General features: G+C 37.3%; 1 protein-coding gene across 1 annotated transcript in view; it reads right to left on the bottom strand.

The window, feature by feature from the left end:
* The window catches only part of LOC149479704 (uncharacterized), a 126,208-nt gene that overhangs the window by 3,258 nt on the left and 102,053 nt on the right, over nt 1-20,897 (bottom strand). The window contains exons 9-10 of the mRNA XM_089707631.1: nt 16,722-20,314; nt 17-15,821 (exon numbers count right to left, since the gene is read on the bottom strand). Of these exons, the coding sequence (XP_089563757.1) occupies nt 17-15,821; nt 16,722-20,314 (19,398 nt within the window). The remainder of the gene's footprint in view (nt 1-16; nt 15,822-16,721; nt 20,315-20,897) is intronic.

Here is a 20,897-nt window from a genome sequence, read left to right on the forward strand (position 1 = left end):
TTAATAATGGACATACCTAAGTCTTTATCTTCCCATGTTTTTTTAGCGTCCAATAGAGCATTGTATATTTCCTTCGACGGTTCGGTTCCGGAAAATACATAATATCGTGCTCGTACTCTTTTGAAAAATTCAATAGCAGAATAGTAAGAATTTCCATGATGCGGAACATAAGTTAAGTCCATATATATAGGCGCAGGAGATTTCTTCTTACTAGGAGATTCTGAACCGGTCTTAGCTTCCTTGCTCTTTTCTTGATTTATTTTATTTTTATTAGTAACCGAAGAATTCGTCACTAATTTCTTAGGAGTGCTTTTTCCATCAGAAGGCAGAATTGGGCTAGGCAGACCAAGCGGTTTTCCCCACGATTCAATTGGATCTTTGGTTGAGCCATGTCCCTTTGAATCTTTAGGTTTTTCTGACTTTTGTTCGTGGGGTGGAACTGATTTCTTTGAGTCTGACTTGAAATCCTTTAGAGAAACCACTGATTCTTCCATTTTTGAAGTTTGCTGCCCAGTAGGTGGAATTTCATGGTCAAGTTCATATTTCGCTGTTATACTTGAAATAACTGTCGAGCCACTAATCTTTTTGTGCTCTTCTATAGCTTTTTCAAACTGTTTATCGGCTTCTTTTAAAAATGAGGAGACTGATACGTCTTCACTGTCTTTAAATGTGTCAGAGTCTATTTTTTCATGTGTTAAAAAGTCATCTGTTACTTTTTTGATTGAAGGTTCTCCTGTATAAAATATATCAGTAGTTTTTGCTGACGTGCTCATTTCATAATCATCCCCTGGCAATTTTCCATAAATAGACATGGACATAGGATCATCTTGCTCTTTCTGTTTAGCATCTAATTCAAAACTGAGATTTGATCTTGGAGAGTGTGCTATTTGTGATTTAGTACTGCTGGGACTTGCCTGACCATCTTCATCACTATAGTACATCCCACTACTTTCTGTTCCCCATACGTGAGTAGCCGCTCTAGATTCTCTCGAACTTATATCTGAAGGCGGAGTTGACATACCTGGATGGTCTAAATCGTCACTAGCTGCTGAAGAACTTCGCATGTCTCCTGCCTTCGACGAATATTTAGAAAATGATTTTTCACTTTCACCAGTATCAATAATTTCTTCATATTCTTCTTTGAACTCGGAGATCGTAGTTTTTGTTGATTTTGTAGTTTTTGTGACTCCATCACTTCCTTTACTTACAGTAGTTGTTTCAACTGTGACTTTAACTTTTTCAGGGCTTATTACCTCCTTTGTTGTAACTACAGTAATAGTTTGTGTGATTTCGTTATCACCATCTTTAATTAATTTTGTAAAAGTTTCAGTTTCCGTGGTTATTTCCCCAACAGGTGACCGTTTCTTTCCTTTTGATTCTGTTTGATCAACTTTAATTTCTGCTGGAACTATTTTTAATTCCGCAACAACTGGTTTATCATCTTTCTTTAACTGTTCATTTCTTGATTCAGGAATTTTTTGTGTTAATTTCTCTTCTAGTTCCGGTGATAGGTCTTCAAACGAGGTTCCCATGGGTAAATAAACTATTTGTGTCCTGACGTCTTTTGTTGTTTCAATGGCCCCATCGTTTTTAATATTTTCAGTTACTGTTTCGGTAACTGTCTTAACTGCTGTTTCATTAGAATTTTTATTTTTTAGTTCTTCCTTGGTTATATAAGTAGTTACATGTTGTGTTACTTTTTCACCATCAATTGTTAGAATGTTTGTTTTTTTATCAACAAAGGATTTTGTTTTTCCCGTAGATATAAAACCTTCCAAAGCAGCTTGCAAGTCACTATCAGAAGCTTTTTGATATTCAGATATAGTTATTTTAACGTCCCTTGTTGTTTCTATGGAACCGTCTGGATATTCATCTTCAGTAATAGTTTCAACTGTTGTCCTCAAACGTCGGATATTTTTATCAGATGAGGCTAATGTTTCCCGTTTTGTATTAGTTGTAGTAGTGCGTTTTAAAATCAAAGAATTTTGATGAATAATTTCGTTTTTAATATCGGATTCTTCTGACGTATCTTCTACAATTTCAGTATCCTCATAAATTTCAGCAGATTGTGAATCATCATCAGTAGGCGTTATTTCTGAATAAATATCTTCAATTAATACTTTTTCACTCTTTTTTGTTACAATTGTGCCATCAGGATACTGGTCTTCTACAGTAGTTCTAACTGTAGTTTTAGCTTTTCTTGAATAAGTTTTATTACTTTGGTATTGTTGTTTGATAGTCATTATGGTTGTAGTCCTAGTTATTTCGATTCCATTTTCTAATAATTGTTCAGATTTGGAATCTATTTCAGTATGTGGTTCACCGACTTCTGTATAGTCTGCAAAGTTGACATCCATTTTTTCTTTATCGAGTTCTGCAATTGATACTTTCACATCTTTCAACACTTCAATTGTTCCGTTAGGTAGCTCAGTTTCAGTAATAGTTTCCACCGTTATTTTGATTTTCTTTGTAGGTTCATTTGCCGAAGATATCATTTCTTTAGTTGTAGTTGTTGTTACTATTTGCTTAAGTAACTTTCCATCTTTAGTTATAAAATTTTCTTTGGTTTCTATATTCACATCTTTGTTGTCTTCATTTTCGATATTCGTAGAATCAAGCACTTTAGCTTTGCTTTCATCATCTTCACAAGAGCCTTCGAGTAATGTTATTTTGGGTTGAATCTTGGCAAAAAGTTCCAATGGTTCATCTGTTATAGATACTTTTTCGCTTGTTTTTGAAACGATAGAACCATCGGGGTACTCATCTTCGGTAACTTCCTTTGTAGTAGTTTTTGTTCTCCTAATGTTTGTTTCTATATTGTTAAAGTATTGTTTAATTATAGTTACAGTTCTTATCCTCTTAATGGTTTCACCATTCACAACAATAGTTTCATAGTATTTTTTGCATTCTTCTTGAGGATCCTTCTCTGCAGTAAAGCCTTCAAAGCTTTGTGTGTCGTCATCACTTTGATAGTCTGAAATAGAAACCTTTACATCTCTTGTAACCTCAACAATACCTTCCGGTAACATAGATTCAGTGACAGTTTCAACCGTTGTTTTTATTTTTTTTCTTAACTTATCAATTGATGATAAAATTTCTTTAGTCGTTGTTATTGTTACGATCTGCTGAGCATTTTGTCCATTTATAATTATGCTTTTTTCTTGCTTTTCTGTATTTACTTGTTTGTCTTCTAGTATTGTAAAATCTTTTAATTCTACACTATCTAGAAGATCAGGTGCGCTGAGGTCTATAACAGATATACTACTATCTACTTTTGTATTGGAAGAACCATCAGGATATTGGTCAGTCGTAGTCACAGTCGTAAGGGTTTTCATTTTTTTTACATGCCCTTCAGTATCAGCATATTTAGTTTTAATTACTTTTGTGGTAATTGTTCTCTTAATTGACATACCCTCTTCAAATATATTTTCGACTTTTGTGGAAACATTTTCTTCTGGATCTTCATATATATTTAGGCCATCAATATTTTTTTCAATATTATTACTTCCATCAGTAGTTAATTCTTCAGTTCTTACTTCTACCTTCTTCTGTATATCCTTGGAACCGTCAGGCTTTTCTTTACAAATATTTGTCTCAATTGTTGTTTTTATAACTTTTTTATTATCTTCTACTCTTAATGTTTCTTTTTTAGTAACTGTTGTTATTGTTTCTACTACATCAATACCATTTTCTTTAATTACACGTTTACTAACATCCGTGTCTATAGTTGTATCTTCAACATTATCATGATCATCAGTTTCCCACTGGGCTTCTTGGGTTTTATATTTTCGTTTTGGTTCCTTATTTTCCTCATAGCCACTTGATTCCGTTTGGTGAATCTCATCTCGAGATCCTATGCTGTCTTTGTCCACGGTGTCGTCTTTAGTTAAAATATCCATTTGAGATGTAGACCTAAGACTAGAAGAACATTCAGATAATAATGTTTGAGTGTCTTTTGTTGTGGTTGTAGAGCCATCTGAACTTCTACTCAAAGTTGTCGTTTCTATAGTTGTTTTAACGTTTTGTGGAGTTCCATCCTCTTTGGAAATTATTTCTTTTGTTGTGACAGTTGTTATTGTTTGGGTAACAACATTTTCACCTTCTTTTATTATCTTTGTGACAGTATCAGTTTCCGTCTTGATTTTGCCTACGGTTTGCGTTAGAGCTTGTATATCAGAACTATCATCACTCTCTGTCGTACTTCTCATGGTCTTCGGTACCTTTTCTGTCGATGTAGAAATTTTTTGGGTAAGGACGTCCTCGCCAACGTGTACAATTTTTGTAATTGTCTCTTCACTACCCTCTGATTTATCATATGAAATCTCGCTCTGAACCCCATCGCTCATTTTAACGTCATAAAAAGCACTGGGAGTCTTCGGAAGAGGACTGACGGGTACAGTTGGTGGTGTAGACACTCTGTCAATTTCCGAATGAACTACTAAGGATTCAGTACTTTCAGTTTTAATGCCTTGCTGTATAATATCATCAGTAAATGCTTTTTTAATGGACTCCATTAATTGTACAGCATCTTCTGAATTGTCAGTCACCATTTGTGTGGGTGGTATTCGGTCTTGCTCTATTTTATCCGGTTTTTGTAGATGTTTTTCCAATTGTTTTGCTGTCTTGGTGCTCGTTGTTTTCTTATCTTTTTCTGTACTTTCAAAACTATATTTTTCTTCTAAGCTAACTTCCTTGGACACGTCTTCAGAGCTACTATAAGATATTGTGCTTTCAGTTAAGACATCGGATGATGATTTAATTATTTTCGTTTCTTTTTCAATTTTTGCATTTATTTCACCGCTGATAGAATCTTCTAATGTATGCTTTTGTTGCTGGTATAGGCTCCTAGACATAAGGTCGTGGTCCTCGGGTAGACTTCCCTTACTATCGAATATTTTGTGTTTCTCTAAGAGGTCGCCATTTGTTTGACCATTAAACTGTATTTTTCCTTGATCAATTGGTAATTCAAACTGCTTAATTATATCTAACTTTTCCGTTGGGGAGATTACTTCATCAAATGTTGAAGTATCTTCGGCTTTGCTAAACACAATATTTCCATCAGGATATTCATCCTCCGTCAAACATCTTTCGACAATAACAGTTTTTTTAATATTCTCTGATAAATTAACAAAGTATTGAGTAATTGTGGTAATTGTTCTTTTTCTTTTTAAGCATATGCTATTTTCAGTTATTGATTCTTTAAGAACATTCGTATCGGTTTTCATTTTACCAAATGATTTAAATCCATGTTGTTTCAAATTATCCGAAATCAATTCAATTTCGGAAGGCATATCGAATGTAGAAGTTTCAAACTTAGTTGATTCTAAAACCGTCCCTCTTAGTGATGATGTTTCTAGTTCTAAAGGTTCTTTTTGGAAAGACTTCTGTTTAACTGGGCTTGATTCCTTACCATAGGGTTGCTCTAATTCATCAATTACCTTTTTATCGGGACTAGGTTCTTTTTCGACACGTTTTTCTTTATCATCAACTGTTTCTTTAACAGGGCTTGGCTCCCTTTCAGTTGGTTGTTCTAATTTATCACTAACCTTTTTAACGAGAATCGGTTCCTTATCGAAAATTTTGCCTTTGTCCGCAACTGATTCTTTAACAGGGCTTGGCTCCTTACCAGTTGGTTGCTCTAATTTATCAATTGTATCCTTAACGGGGCTAGGTTCCTTTTCGAAAGGTTTTGCTTTTTCATCAACTTTTTCTTTAACAGGACTTGGGACCTTACTGGTCAGTTTTTCTGATTTGTCAGTAACCTCTTTAACGGGGCTAGGTTCTTTTTCGAAAGGCTTTTCTTTATCATCAACTGTTCCTTTAACCGGACTTGGCTCCTTATCGGTTGATTTCTCTAATTTGTCAGCAAACTCTTTAACGGGGCTAGGTTCTTTTTCGAAAGGTTTTGCTTTGTCATCAGCAATTTCTTTAACAGGACTTGGCTCCTTGCTGATTGGTTTTTCTGATGTGTCAATTGTCTCCTTAACGGGACTAGGTTCTTTTTCTATAACTGGACTTGGCTCCTTATCAGTTGGTTTCTCTAATTTGTCAGTAACCTCTTTAACGGGGCTGGGTTCTTTTTCGAATGGTTTTGCTTTGTCATCAACTGCTTCTTTAACAGGACTTGGCTCCTTATCAGTTGGTTTCTCTAATTTGTCAGTAACCTCTTTAACGGGGCTGGGTTCTTTTTTGAAAGGTTTTGCTTTTTCATCAACTGCTTCTTTAACAGGACTTGGCTCCTTATCAGTTGGTTTCTCTAATTTGTCAGTAACCTCTTTAACGGGGCTGGGTTCTTTTTCGAATGGTTTTGCTTTGTCATCAACTGTTCCTTTAACAAGACTTGGCTCCTTATCAGTTGCTTTCTCTAATTTGTCAGCAACCTCTTTAACGGGGCTGGGTTCTTTTTCGAAATATTTTGCTTTGTCATCAGCGGTTTCTTTAACAGGACTTGACTCCTTACTAATTGGTTGCGCTAATTTATCAAATATCTCCTTAACGGGGCCAGGTTCTTTTTCGAAAGGTTTAGCTTTTTCATCAACTGTTTCTTTAACAGGATTTGGCTCCTTATCGGTTGGTTTCTCTAATTTGTCAGCAACGTCTTTAACGGGGCTAGGTTCTTTTTCGAAAGGTTTTGCTTTGTCATCAGCGGTTTCTTTAACAGGACTTGGCTCCTTGCTTATCGGTTTTTCTGATGTTTCAACTGTCTCCTTAACGGGACTAGGTTCTTTTTCTATAACTGGACTTGGTTCCTTACCAGTTGGTTTCTCTGATTTATCAATTGCCTCCTTTACGGGGCTAGGTTCCTTTTCGAAAGGTTTTGCTTTTTCATCAACTGCTTCTTTAACAGGACTTGGCTCCTTATCAGTTGGTTTCTCTAATTTGTCAGCAACCTCTTTAACGGGACTAGATTCTTTTTCGAAAGGCTTTTCTTTTTCATCGACTGTTGCTTTAACAGGACTTGGCTCCTTATTAGTTGCTTTCTCTAATTTGTCAGCAACCTCTTTAACGGGGCTGGGTTCTTTTTCGAAAGGTTTTGCTTTTTCATCAACTGCTTCTTTAACAGGACTTGGCTCCTTATCAGTTGGTTTCTCTAATTTGTCAGTAACCTCTTTAACGGGGCTGGGTTCTTTTTCGAATGGTTTTGCTTTGTCATCAACTGCTTCTTTAACAGGACTTGGCTCCTTATCAGTTGGTTTCTCTAATTTGTCAGTAACCTCTTTAACGGGGCTGGGTTCTTTTTTGAAAGGTTTTGCTTTTTCATCAACTGCTTCTTTAACAGGACTTGGCTCCTTATCAGTTGGTTTCTCTAATTTGTCAGTAACCTCTTTAACGGGGCTGGGTTCTTTTTCGAATGGTTTTGCTTTGTCATCAACTGTTCCTTTAACAAGACTTGGCTCCTTATCAGTTGCTTTCTCTAATTTGTCAGCAACCTCTTTAACGGGGCTGGGTTCTTTTTCGAAATATTTTGCTTTGTCATCAGCGGTTTCTTTAACAGGACTTGACTCCTTACTAATTGGTTGCGCTAATTTATCAAATATCTCCTTAACGGGGCCAGGTTCTTTTTCGAAAGGTTTAGCTTTTTCATCAACTGTTTCTTTAACAGGACTTGGCTCCTTATCGGTTGGTTTCTCTAATTTGTCAGCAACGTCTTTAACGGGGCTAGGTTCTTTTTCGAAAGGTTTTGCTTTGTCATCAGCGGTTTCTTTAACAGGACTTGGCTCCTTGCATATCGGTTTTTCTGATGTTTCAACTGTCTCCTTAACGGGACTAGGTTCTTTTTCTATAACTGGACTTGGTTCCTTACCAGTTGGTTTCTCTGATTTATCAATTGCCTCCTTTACGGGGCTAGGTTCCTTTTCGAAAGGTTTTGCTTTTTCATCAACTGCTTCTTTAACAGGACTTGGCTCCTTATCAGTTGGTTTCTCTAATTTGTCAGCAACCTCTTTAACGGGACTAGATTCTTTTTCGAAAGGCTTTTCTTTTTCAACGACTGTTGCTTTAACAGGACTTGGCTCCTTATCAGTTGCTTTCTCTAATTTGTCAGCAACCTCTTTAACGGGGCTAGATTCTTTTTCGAAAGGTTTTTCTTTTTCATCGACTGTTTCTTTAATAGGACTTGGCTCCTTATCAGTTGGTTTCTCTAATTTGTCAGCAACCTCTTTAACGGGACTAGATTCTTTTTCGAAAAGCTTTTCTTTTTCATCGACTGTTGCTTTAACAGGACTTGGCTCCTTATCAGTTGGTTTCTCTAATTTGTCAGCAACGTCTTTAACGGGGCTAGGGTCTTTTTCGAAAGGTTTTGCTTTGTCATCAGCGATTTCTTTAACAGGACTTGGCTCATTACTGATTGATTTTTCTAATTTATCAATTGTCTCCTTAACAGGACTAGGTTCTTTATCGAAAGGTTTTGCTTTGTCATCAGCGGTTTCTTTAACAGGACTTGGCTCCTTGCTTATCGGTTTTTCTGATGTTTCAACTGTCTCCTTAACGGGACTAGGTTCTTTTTCTATAACTGGACTTGGTTCCTTACCAGTTGGTTTCTCTGATTTATCAATTGCCTCCTTTACGGGGCTAGGTTCCTTTTCGAAAGGTTTTGCTTTTTCATCAACTGCTTCTTTAACAGGACTTGGCTCCTTATCAGTTGGTTTCTCTAATTTGTCAGCAACCTCTTTAACGGAACTAGATTCTTTTTCGAAAGGCTTTTCTTTTTCATCGACTGTTGCTTTAACAGGACTTGGCTCCTTATCAGTTGGTTTCTCTAATTTGTCAGCAACCTCTTTAACGGGGCTAGATTCTTTTTCGAAAGGCTTTTCTTTTTCATCGACTGTTTCTTTAACAGGACTTGGCTCCTTATCAGTTGGTTTCTCTAATTTGTCAGCAACCTCTTTAACGGGGCTGGGTTCTTTTTCGAATGATTTTGCTTTGTCATCAACTGTTCTTTTAACAAGATTTGGCTCCTTATCAGTTGGTTTCTCTAATTTTTCAGCAACCACTTTAACGGGGCTAGGTTCTTTTTCGAAAGGCTTTTCTTTTTCATCGACTGTTTCTTTAACAGGACTTGGCTCCTTATCAGTTGGTTTCTCTAATTTGTCAGCAACCTCTTTAACGGGGCTGGGTTCTTTTTCGAATGATTTTGCTTTGTCATCAACTGTTCTTTTAACAAGACTTGGCTCCTTATCAGTTGGTTTCTCTAATTTTTCAGCAACCACTTTAACGGGGCTAGGTTCTTTTTCGAAAGGTCTTGCTGTGTCATCAGCGGTTTCTTTAACAGGACTTGGCTCCTTACTAATTGGTTGCGCTAATTTATCAAATGTCTCCTTAACGGGGCTAGGTTCTTTTTCTATAAATGGACTTGGTTCCTTACCAGTTGGTTTCTCTGATTTATCAATTGACTCATTTACAGAGCTAGGTTCCTTTACGAAAGGTTTTGCTTTTTCATCAACTGCTTCTTTAACAGGACTTGGCTTCTTATCAGTTGGTTTCTCTAATTTATCAATTGTCTCCATAACGGGGCTAGGTTCTTTTTCGAAAAGCTTTTCTTTTTCATAAACTGTTTCTTTTACAGGACTTGGCTCCTTTTCAATTTGTTTTTCTAATTTATCAATTGTCTCCTTAACAGGAATAGGTTCTTTTTCGAAAGGTTTTGCTATGTCATCAGCGGTTTCTTTAACAGGACCTGGCTCTTTACTAATTGGTTGCGCTAATTTATCAAATGTCTCCTTAACGGGGCTAGGTTCTTTTTCGAAATGTTTAGCTTTTTCATCAACTGTTTCTTTAACAGGACTTGGCTCCTTGCTGATCGGTTTTTCTGATGTTTCAATTGTCTCCCTAACGGGACTAGGTTCTTTTTCTATAACTGGACTTGGTTCCTTACCAGTTGGTTTCTCTGATTTATCGATTGCCTCCTTTACGGGGCTAGGTTCCTTTTCGAAAGGTTTTGCTTTTTCATCGACTGTTGCTTTAACAGGACTTGGCTCCTTATCAGTTGGTTTCTCTAATTTGTCAGCAACCTCTTTAACGGGGCTAGGTTCTTTTTCGAAAGGTTTTGCTTTGTCATCAGCGGTTTCTTTAACAGGACTTGGCTCCTTACTGATTGGTTTTTCAAATTTATCAATTGTCTCCTTAACAGGACTAGGTTCTTTATCGAAAGGTTTCGCTTTGTCATCAGCAATTTCTTCAAAAGGACTTGGCTCCTTGCTGATTGGTTTTTCTGATGTTCCAATTGTCTCCTTAACGGGACTAGGTTCTTTTTCTTTAACTGGACTTGGATCCTTACCAGTTGGTTTCTCTGATTTATGAACTGCCTCCTTTAAGGGGCTTGGTTCCTTTTCAAAAGGTTTTGCTTCATCATCAACGATTTCTTTAACAGGACTTGGCTCCTTACTGGTTAGTTGCGCTAATTTATCAAATGTCTCCTTAACGGGGCTAGGTTCTTTTTCGAAAGGTTTTGCTTTTTCACCAACTGCTTCTTTAACAGGACTTGGCTCCTTGCTGATTGGTTTTTCTGATGTTTCAATTGTCTCCTTAACCGGACTAGGTTCTTTTTCTTTAACTGGACTTGAATCCTTTCCAGTTGGTTTCTGTGATTTATCAACTGCCTCCTTTAAGGGGCTAGGTTCCTTTTCAAAAGGCTTTGCTTTGTCATCAACGATTTCTTTAACAGGACTCGGCTCCTTACTGGTTGGTTGCGCTAATTTATCAAATGTCTCCTTAACGGGGCTAGGTTCTTTTTCGAAAGGTTTTGCTTTTTCACCAACTGTTTCTTTAACAGGTCTTAGCTCCTTTTCAATTGGTTTTTCTAATTTATCAATTGTCTCCATAACGGGGCTAGGTTCTTTTTCGAAAAGCTTTTCTTTTTCATCAGCAATTTCTTTAACAGGACTTGGCTCCTTGCTGATTGGTTTTTCTGATTGGTCAATTGTCTCCTTAACGGGACTAGGTTCTTTTTCTATAACTAGACTTGGTTCCTTACCAGTTGGTTTAACAGGACTTGGCTCCTTGCTGATTGGTTTTTCTGATGTTTCAATTGTCTCCTTAACCGGACTAGGTTCTTTTTCTTTAACTGGACTTGAATCCTTTCCAGTTGGTTTCTGTGATTTATCAACTGCCTCCTTTAAGGGGCTAGGTTCCTTTTCAAAAGGCTTTGCTTTGTCATCAACGATTTCTTTAACAGGACTTGGCTCCTTACTGGTTGGTTGCGCTAATTTATCAAATGTCTCCTTAACGGGGCTAGGTTCTTTTTCGAAAGGTTTTGCTTTTTCACCAACTGTTTCTTTTACAGGACTTGGCTCCTTTTCAATTTGTTTTTCTAATTTATCAATTGTCTCCTTAACAGGACTAGGTTCTTTTTCGAAAGGTTTTCCTTTTTCATCAACAATTTCTTTAACAGGACTTGGCTCCTTGCTGATTGGTTTTTCTGATTTGTCAATTGTCTCCTTAACGGGACTAGGTTCTTTTTCTATAACTGGACTTGGTTCCTTACCAGTTGGTTTCTCTGATTTATCGATTGCCTCCTTTACGGGGCTAGTTTCCTTTTCGAAAGATTTTGCTTTTTCATCAACTGCTTCTTTAACAGGACTTGGCTCCTTTTTAATTGGTTTTTCTAATTTGTCAGCAACCTCTTTTACGGGGCTAGGTTCTTTTTCGAAAGGTTTTGCTTTTTCATCAACTGCTTCTTTAACAGGACTTGGCTCCCTATCAGTTGGTTTCTCTAATTTGTCAGCAACCTCTTTGACGGGACTATATTCTTTTTCGAAAGGCTTTTCTTTTTCATCAACTGTTGCTTTCACAGGACTTGGCTCCTTATCAGTTGGTTTCTCTAATTTGTCAGCAACCTCTTTAACGGGGCTAGGTTCTTTTTCGAAAGGTTTTACTTTGTCATCAGCGGTTTCTTTAACAGGACTTGGCTTCTTACTGATTGGTTTTTCTAATTTATCAATTGCCTCCTTAACAGGACTAGGTTCTTTATCGAAAGGTTTCGCTTTGTCATCAGCAATTTCTTTAACAGGACTTGGCTCCTTGCTGATTGGTTTTTCTAATGTGTCAATTGTCTCCTTCACGGGACGAGGTTCTTTTTCTTTAACTGGACTTGGATCCTTACCAGTTGGTTTTTCTGATTTATCAACTGTTTCCTTTTCAGGACTAGGTTCCTTTTCGAAAGGTTTTTCTTTGTCATCAACGGTTTCTTTAACAGGAATATGCTCTTTTTCAATTGGTTTTTCTAATTTTTCAGCAACCTCTTTAACGGGACTAGATTCTTTTTCGAAAGGCTTTTCTTTTTCATCGACTGTTGCTTTAACAGGACTTGGCTCCTTATCAGTTGGTTTCTCTAATTTGTCAGCAACCTCTTTAACGGGGCTAGATTCTTTTTCGAAAGGCTTTTCTTTTTCATCGACTGTTTCTTTAACAGGACTTGGCTCCTTATCAGTTGGTTTCTCTAATTTGTCAGCAACCTCTTTAACGGGGCTGGGTTCTTTTTCGAAAGGTTTTGCTTTTTCATCAACTGCTTCTTTAACAGGTCTTGGCTCCTTTTCAATTTGTTTTTCCAATTTATCAAATGTCGCCTTAACGGGACTAGGTTCTTTTTTGAAAGGTTTTGCTTTTTCATCAGCCATTTCTTTAACAGGACTTGGCTCCTTGCTGATTGTTATTTCTGATGTGTCAATTGTCTCCATAACGGTAATAGGTTCTTTTTCGAATGGTTTCTCTGATTGATCAATTGCTTCCTTCACGGGGCTAGGTTCCTTTTCGAAAGGCTTTTCTTTGTCATCAACGATTTCTTTAACAGGACTTGGCTCCTTACTGGTTGGTTGCGCTAATTTATCAAGTGTCTCTTTAACGGGGCTAGGTTCTTTTTCGAAAGGTTTTTCTTTTTCATCAACTGTTTCTTTAACAGGACTTGGCTCCTTATCAGTTGGTTTCTCTAATTTTTCACCAACCTCTTTAACGGGGCTAGGTTCTTTTTCGAAAGGTTTTGCTTTGAAATCAGCGGTTTCTTTAACCGAACTTGGCTCCTTTTCAGTTGGTTTCTCTAATTGGTCAGCAACCTCTTTAACGGGGCTAGGTTCTTTTTCGGAAGGTTTTGCTTTGTCATCAGCGGTTTCTTTAACAATACATGGCTCCTTACTGATTGGTTTCTCTGATTTATCGATTGCCTCCTTTATGGGGCTAGTTTCCTTTTCGAAAGGTTTTGCTTTTTCATCAACTGCTTCTTTAACAGGACTTGGCTCCTTTTCAATTGGTTTTTCTAATTTGTCAGCAACCTCTTTTACGGGGCTAGGTTCTTTTTCGAAAGGTTTTGCTTTTTCATCAACTGCTTCTTTAACAGGACTTGGCTCCCTATCAGTTGGTTTCTCTAATTTGTCAGCAACCTCTTTGACGGGACTATATTCTTTTTCGAAAGGCTTTTCTTTTTCATCAACTGTTGCTTTAACAGGACTTGGCTCCTTATCAGTTGGTTTCTCTAATTTGTCAGCAACCTCTTTAACGGGGCTAGGTTCTTTTTCGAAAGGTTTTACTTTGTCATCAGCGGTTTCTTTAACAGAACTTGGCTCCTTACTGATTGGTTTTTCTAATTTATCAATTGCCTCCTTAACAGGACTAGGTTCTTTATCGAAAGGTTTCGCTTTGTCATCAGCAATTTCTTTAACAGGACTTGGCTCCTTGCTGATTGGTTTTTCTAATGTGTCAATTGTCTCCTTCACGGGACGAGGTTCTTTTTCTTTAACTGGACTTGGATCCTTACCAGTTGGTTTTTCTGATTTATCAACTGTTTCCTTTTCAGGACTAGGTTCCTTTTCGAAAGGTTTTTCTTTGTCATCAACGGTTTCTTTAACAGGAATATGCTCTTTTTCAATTGGTTTTTCTAATTTGTCAGCAACCTCTTTAACGGGGCTAGGTTCTTTTTCGAAAGGTTTTGCTTTTTCATCAACTATTTCTTTAACAGGACTTGGCTCCTTGCTGATCGGTTTTTCTGGTGTTTCAATTGTCTCCTTAACGGGACTAGGTTCTTTTTCTATAACTGGACCTGGTTCCTTACCAGTTGGTTTCTCTGATTTAGCAATTGCCTCCTTTACGGGGCTAGGTTCCTTTTCGAAAGGTTTTTCTTTGTCATCAACGGTTTCTTTAACAGGACTTAGCTCTTTTTCAATTGGTTTTTCTAATTTGTCAGCAACCTCTTTAACGGGGCTAGGTTCTTTTTCGAAAGGTTTTGCTTTTTCATCAACTGCTTCTTTAACAGGTCTTGGCTCCTTTTCAATTTGTTTTTCCAATTTATCAATTGTCGCCTTAACGGGACTAGGTTCTTTTTTGAAAGGTTTTGCTTTGTCATCAGCCATTTCTTTAACAGGACTTGGCTCCTTGCTGATTGGTATTTCTGATGTGTCAATTGTCTCCATAACGGTAATAGGATCTTTTTCGAATGGTTTCTCTGATTGATCAATTGCTTCCTTCACGGGGCTAGGTTCCTTTTCGAAAGGCTTTTCTTTGTCATCAACGATTTCTTTAACAGGACTTGGCTCCTTACTGGTTGGTTGCGCTAATTTATCAAGTGTCTCTTTAACGGGGCTAGGTTCTTTTTCGAAAGGTTTTTCTTTTTCATCAACTGTTTCTTTAACAGGACTTGGCTCCTTATCAGTTGGTTTCTCTAATTTTTCACCAACCTCTTTAACGGGGCTAGGTTCTTTTTCGAAAGGTTTTGCTTTGAAATCAGCGGTTTCTTTAACCGAACTTGGCTCCTTTTCAGTTGGTTTCTCTAATTGGTCAGCAACCTCTTTAACGGGGCTAGGTTCTTTTTCGGAAGGTTTTGCTTTGTCATCAGCGGTTTCTTTTACAAGACATGGCTCCTTACTGATTGGTTTTTCTAATTTATCAATTGTATCCTTAACGGGGCTAGGTTCTTTTTCGAAAGGCTTTTCTCTTTCATCAACTGTTTCTTTTACAGGACTTGGCTCCTTTTCAATTTGTTTTTCTAATTTATCAATTGTCTCCTTAACAGGACTAGGTTCTTTTTCGAATGGTTTTGATTTGTCATCAGCAATTTCTTTAACAGGACTTGGCTCCTTGCTGATTGGCTTTTCTGATGTGTCAATTGTCTCCTTAACGGGACTATGATCTTTTTCTTTAACTGGACTTGGCTCCATACCAGTTGGTTTATCTGGTTTATCAATTGCCTCCTTTACGGGAATAGGTTCCTTTTCGAAAGGCTTTTCTTTGTCATCAACGGTTTCTTTAACAGGAATATGCACCTTTTCAATTGGTTTTTCTAATTTATCAATTGTCTCCTTAACGGGACTGGGTTCTTTTTCGAAAGGTTTCGCTTTTTCATCAACTGTTTCTTTAACAGGACTTGGTTCCTTTTCAATTGGTTCCTCTAATTTGTCAGCCCCTTCCTTAACGGGGCTAGGTTCTTTTTCGAAAGGTTTTACTTTGTCATTAGCTGTTTCTTTAACTGGACTTGGCTCCTTTTCAATTGGTTTTTCTAATTTATCAATTGTCTCCTTAATGGGACTGGGTTCTTTTTCGAAAAGTTTCGCTTTTTCATCAACTGTTTCTTTAACAGGACTTTGCTCCGTTTCAATTGGTTTCTCTGATTTATCAATTGTTTCCTTAACGGGGCTATGTTCTTTTGCGAAAGGTTTTACTTTGTAATCAGCTGTTTCTTTAACAGGACTTGGCTCCTTTTCAATTGGTTTCTCTAATTTGTCAGCCACTTCCTTAACGGGGCTAGGTTCTTTTTCAAAAAGTTTCGCTTTTTCATCAACTGTTTCTTTAACAGGACTTGGTTCCTTTTCAATTGGTTTCTCGAATTTGTCAGCCACTTCCTTAACGGGGCTAGGTTCTTTTTCGAAAGGTTTTACTTTGTCATCAGCTGTTTCTTTAACAGGACTTGGCTCCTTACTGATTGGTTTTTCTAATTTATAAATTGTCTCCTTAACGGGACTGGTTTCTTTTTCGAAAAGTTTCGCTTTTTCATCAACTGTTTCTTTAACAGGACTTGGCTCCGTTTCAAATGGTTTCTCTGATGTATCAATTGTCTCCTTAACGGGACTGGGTTCTATTTTGAAAGGTTCCGCTTTTTCATCAACTGTTTCTTTAACAGGACTTGGTTCCTTTTCAATTGGTTTCTCTAATTTGTCAGCCACTTCCTTAACGGGGCTAGGTTCTTTTTCGAAAGGCTTTTCTTTGTCATCAACGGTTTCTTTAACAGGAATTGGCTCCTTTTCAATTGGTTTTTCTAATTTATCAATTGTCTCCTTAACGGGACTGGGTTCTTTTTCGAAAGGTTTAGCTTTTTCATCTACTCTTTCTTTAACAGGACTTGTCTCCGTTTCAATTGGTTTCTCTGATTTATCAAGTGCCTCCTTTACGGGGCTAGGTTCCTTTTCGAAAGGCTTTTCTTTGTCATCAACGGTTTCTATAACAGGGCTTGTCTCCTTTTCAATTGGTTTCTCTAATTTGTCAGCCACATCCTTAACGGGGCTAGGTTCTTTTGCGAAAGGTTTTATTTTGTCATCAACGGTTTCTTTAACAGGAATTGGCTCCTTTTCAATTGGTTTTTCTAATTTATCAATTGTCTCCTTAACGGGACTGGGTTCTTTTTCGAAAGGTTTCGCTTTTTCATCAACTGTTTCTTTAACAGGACTTGGTTCCTTTTCAATTGGTTTCTCGAATTTGTCAGCCACTTCCTTAACGGAGCTAGGTTCTTTTTCGAAAGGTTTTACTTTGTCATCAGCTGTTTCTTTAACAGGAATTGGCTCTTTTTCAATTGGTTTATCTAATTTATCAATTGTCTCCTTAACGGGGCTAGATTCTTTTTCGAAAGATGTTACTTTGTCACCAGCTGTTTCTTTAACAGGACTTGGCTCCTTGCTGATTGGTTTTTCTGATGTGTCAATTGTATCCTTAACGGGACTATGTTCTTTTTCTTTAACTAGAATTGGCTCCTTACCAGTTGGTTGCTCTGATTTATTAATTGCATCCCTTACGGGACTAGGTTCCTTTTCGAAAGGCTTTTCTTTGTCATCAACGGTTTCTTTAACAGGAATTGGCTCCTTTTGTATTGGTTTTTCTAATTTATCAATTGTCTCTTTAACGGGACTGGGTTCTTTTTCGAAAGGTTTCGCTTTTTCATAAACTGTTTCTTTAACAGGACTTGGTTCCTTTTCAATTGGTTCCTCTAATTTGTCAGCCCCTTCCTTAACGGGGCTAGGTTCTTTTTCGAAAGGCTTTTCTTTGTCATCAACGGTTTCTTTAACAGGAATTGGCTCCTTTTCAATTGGTTTTTCTAATTTATCAATTGTCTCCTTAACGGGACTGGGTTCTTTTTCGAAAGGTTTAGCTTTTTCATCTACTCTTTCTTTAACAGGACTTGTCTCCGTTTCAATTGATTTCTCTGATTTATGAAGTGCCTCCTTTACGGGGCTAGGTTCCTTTTCGAAAGGCTTTTCTTTGTCATCAACGGTTTCTATAACAGGGCTTGTCTCCTTTTCAATTGGTTTCTCTAAATTGTCAGCCACATCCTTAACGGGGCTAGGTTCTTTTGCGAAAGGTTTTACTTTGTCATCAACGGTTTCTTTAACAGGAATTGGCTCCTTTTCAATTGGTTTTTCTAATTTATCAATTGTCTCCTTAACGGGACTGGGTTCTTTTTCGAAAGGTTTCGCTTTTTCATCAACTGTTTCTTTAGCAGGACTTGGTTCCTTTTCAATTGGTTTCTCGAATTTGTCAGCCACTTCCTTAACGGAGCTAGGTTCTTTTTCGAAAGGTTTTACTTTGTCATCAGCTGTTTCTTTAACAGGAATTGGCTCTTTTTCAATTGGTTTATCTAATTTATCAATTGTCTCCTTAACGGGGCTAGATTCTTTTTCGAAAGATGTTACTTTGTCACCAGCTGTTTCTTTAACAGGACTTGGCTCCTTGCTGATTGGTTTTTCTGATGTGTCAATTGTATCCTTAACGGGACTATGTTCTTTTTCTTTAACTAGACTTGGCTCCTTACCAGTTGGTTGCTCTAATTTATTAATTGCATCCTTTACGGGACTAGGTTCCTTTTCGAAAGGCTTTTCTTTGTCATCAACGGTTTCTTTAACAGGAATTGGCTCCTTTTGTATTGGTTTTTCTAATTTATCAATTGTCTCTTTAACGGGACTGGGTTCTTTTTCGAAAGGTTTCGCTTTTTCATCAACTGTTTCTTTAACAGGACTTGGTTCCTTTTCAATTGGTTCCTCTAATTTGTCAGCCCCTTCCTTAACGGGGCTAGGTTCTTTTTCGAAAGGTTTTACTCTGTCATTAGCTGTTTCTTTAACTGGACTTGGCTCCTTTTCAATTGGTTTTTCTAATTTATCAATTGTCTCCTTAATGGGACTGGGTTCTTTTTCGAAAAGTTTCGCTTTTTCATAAACTGTTTCTTTAACAGGACTTTGCTCCGTTTCAATTGGTTTCTCTGATTTATCAATTGTCTCCTTAACGGGGCTATGTTCTTTTGCGAAAGGTTTTACTTTGTAATCAGCTGTTTCTTTAACAGGACTTGGCTCCTTTTCAATTGGTTTCTCTAATTTGTCAGCCACTTCCTTAACGGGGCTAGGTTCTTTTTCATAAAGTTTCGCTTTTTCATCAACTGTTTCTTTAACAGGACTTGGTTCCTTTTCAATTGGTTTCTCGAATTTGTCAGCCACTTCCTTAACGGGGCTAGGTTCTTTTTCGAAAGGTTTTACTTTGTCATCAGCTGTTTCTTTAACAGGACTTGGCTCCTTACTGATTGGTTTTTCTAATTTATAAATTGTCTCCTTAACGGGACTGGTTTCTTTTTCGAAAAGTTTCGCTTTTTCATCAACTGTTTCTTTAACAGGACTTGGCTCCGTTTCAAATGGTTTCTCTGATGTATCAATTGTCTCCTTAACGGGACTGGGTTCTATTTCGAAAGGTTCCGCTTTTTCATCAACTGTTTCTTTAACAGGACTTGGTTCCTTTTCAATTGGTTTCTCTAATTTGTCAGCCACTTCCTTAACGGGGCTAGGTTCTTTTTCGAAAGTTTTGACTTTGTCATCAGCTGTTTCTTTAACAGGACTTGGCTCCTTTTCAATTGGTTTTTCTAATTTATCAATTGTCTCCTTAACGGGACTTGGTTCTTTTTCGAAAAGTTTCGCTTTTTCATCAACTGTTTCTTTAACAGGACTTGGTTCTTTTTCAATTGGTTTCTCGAATTTGTCAGCCACTTCCTTTACGGGGCTAGGTTCTTTTTTCAAAGGTTGTGCTTTGTCATCAGCGGATTCTTTAACAGGACTTGGCTCCTTGCTGATTGGTTTTTCAGATTTTTCAATTGTCTCCTTAACGGGACTAGGTGAGAAAGGCTTTGCTTTGTCATCAACGATTTCTTTAACAGGACTTGGCTCCTTTTCAATTGGTTTTTCTAATTTATCAATTGTCTCCTTAACGGGACTGGGTTCTTTTTCGAAAAGTTTCGCTTTTTCATCAACTGTTTCTTTAACAGGAATTGGCTCCTTTTCAATTGGTTTTTCTAATTTATCAATTGTCTCCTTAACGGGACTGGGTTCTTTTTCGAAAGGTTTCGCTTTTTCATCAACTGTTTCTTTAACAGGACTTGGTTCCTTTTCAATTGGTTTCTCTAATTTGTCAGCCACTTCCTTAACGGAGCTAGTTTCTTTTTCGAAAGGTTTTACTTTGTCATCAGCTGTTTCTTTAACAGGACTTTGCTCCTTTTCAATTGGTTTTTCTAATTTATAAATTTTCTCCTTAACGGGACTGGGTTCTTTTTCGAAAAGTTTCGCTTTTTCATCAACTGTTTCTTTAACAGGACTTGGTTCCTTTTCAATTGGTTTCTCTAGTTTTTCAGCCACTTCCTTAACGGGGCTAGGTTCTTTTGCTAAAGGTTTTACTTTGTAATCAGCTGTTTCTTTAACAGGACTTGGATCCTTTTCAATTGGTTTCTCTAATTTGTCAGCCACTTCCTTAACGGGGCTAGGTTCTTTTTCGAAAAGTTTCGCTTTTTCATCAACTGTTTCTTTAACAGGACTTGGTTCCTTTTCAATTGGTTTCTCGAATTTGTCAGCCACTTCCTTAACGGGGCTAGGTTCTCTTTCGAAAGGTTTTACTTTGTCATCAGCTGTTTCTTTAACAGGACTTGGCTCCTTACTGATTGGTTTTTCTAATTTATCAATTGTCTCCTTAACGGGACTGGGTTCTTTTTCAAAAAGTTTCGCTTTGTCATCAACGGTTTCTTTAACAGGACTTGTCTCCTTTTCAATTGGTTTCTCTAGTTTGTCAGCCACTTCCTTAACGGGGCTAGGTTCTTTTGCTAAAGGTTTTACTTTGTAATCAGCTGTTTCTTTAACAGGACTTGGCTCCTTTTCAATTGGTTTCTCTAATTTGTCAGCCACTTCCTTAACGGGGCTAGGTTCTTTTTCGAAAGGTTTTACTTTGTCATCAGCTGTTTCTTTAACAGGACTTGGCTCCTTACTGATTGGTTTTTCTAATTTATCAATTGTCTCCTTAACGGGACTGGGTTCTTTTTCAAAAAGTTTCGCTTTTTCATCAACTGTTTCTTTAACAGGACTTGGTTCCTTTTCAATTGGTTTCTCTAATTTGTCAGCCACTTCCTTAACGGAGCTAGGTTCTTTTTCGAAAGGTTTTACTTTGTCATCAGCTGTTTCTTTAACAGGACTTTGCTCCTTTTCAATTGGTTTTTCTAATTTATAAATTTTCTCCTTAACGGGACTGGGTTCTTTTTCGAAAAGTTTCACTTTTTCATCAACTGTTTCTTTAACAGGACTTGGTTCCTTTTCAATTGGTTTTTCTAATTTATCAGCCACTTCCTTAACGGAGCTAGGTTCTTTTTCGAAAGGCTTTTCTTTGTCATCAGCGGATTCTTTAACAGGACT

The sequence above is a fragment of the Colias philodice genome, chromosome 19 (assembly GCF_061535455.1).
Source record: "Colias philodice isolate Cphi_HAF_F1 chromosome 19, ilColPhil1 Martin Lab GWU primary, whole genome shotgun sequence".
NCBI classification, from domain to species: domain Eukaryota; kingdom Metazoa; phylum Arthropoda; class Insecta; order Lepidoptera; family Pieridae; genus Colias; species Colias philodice.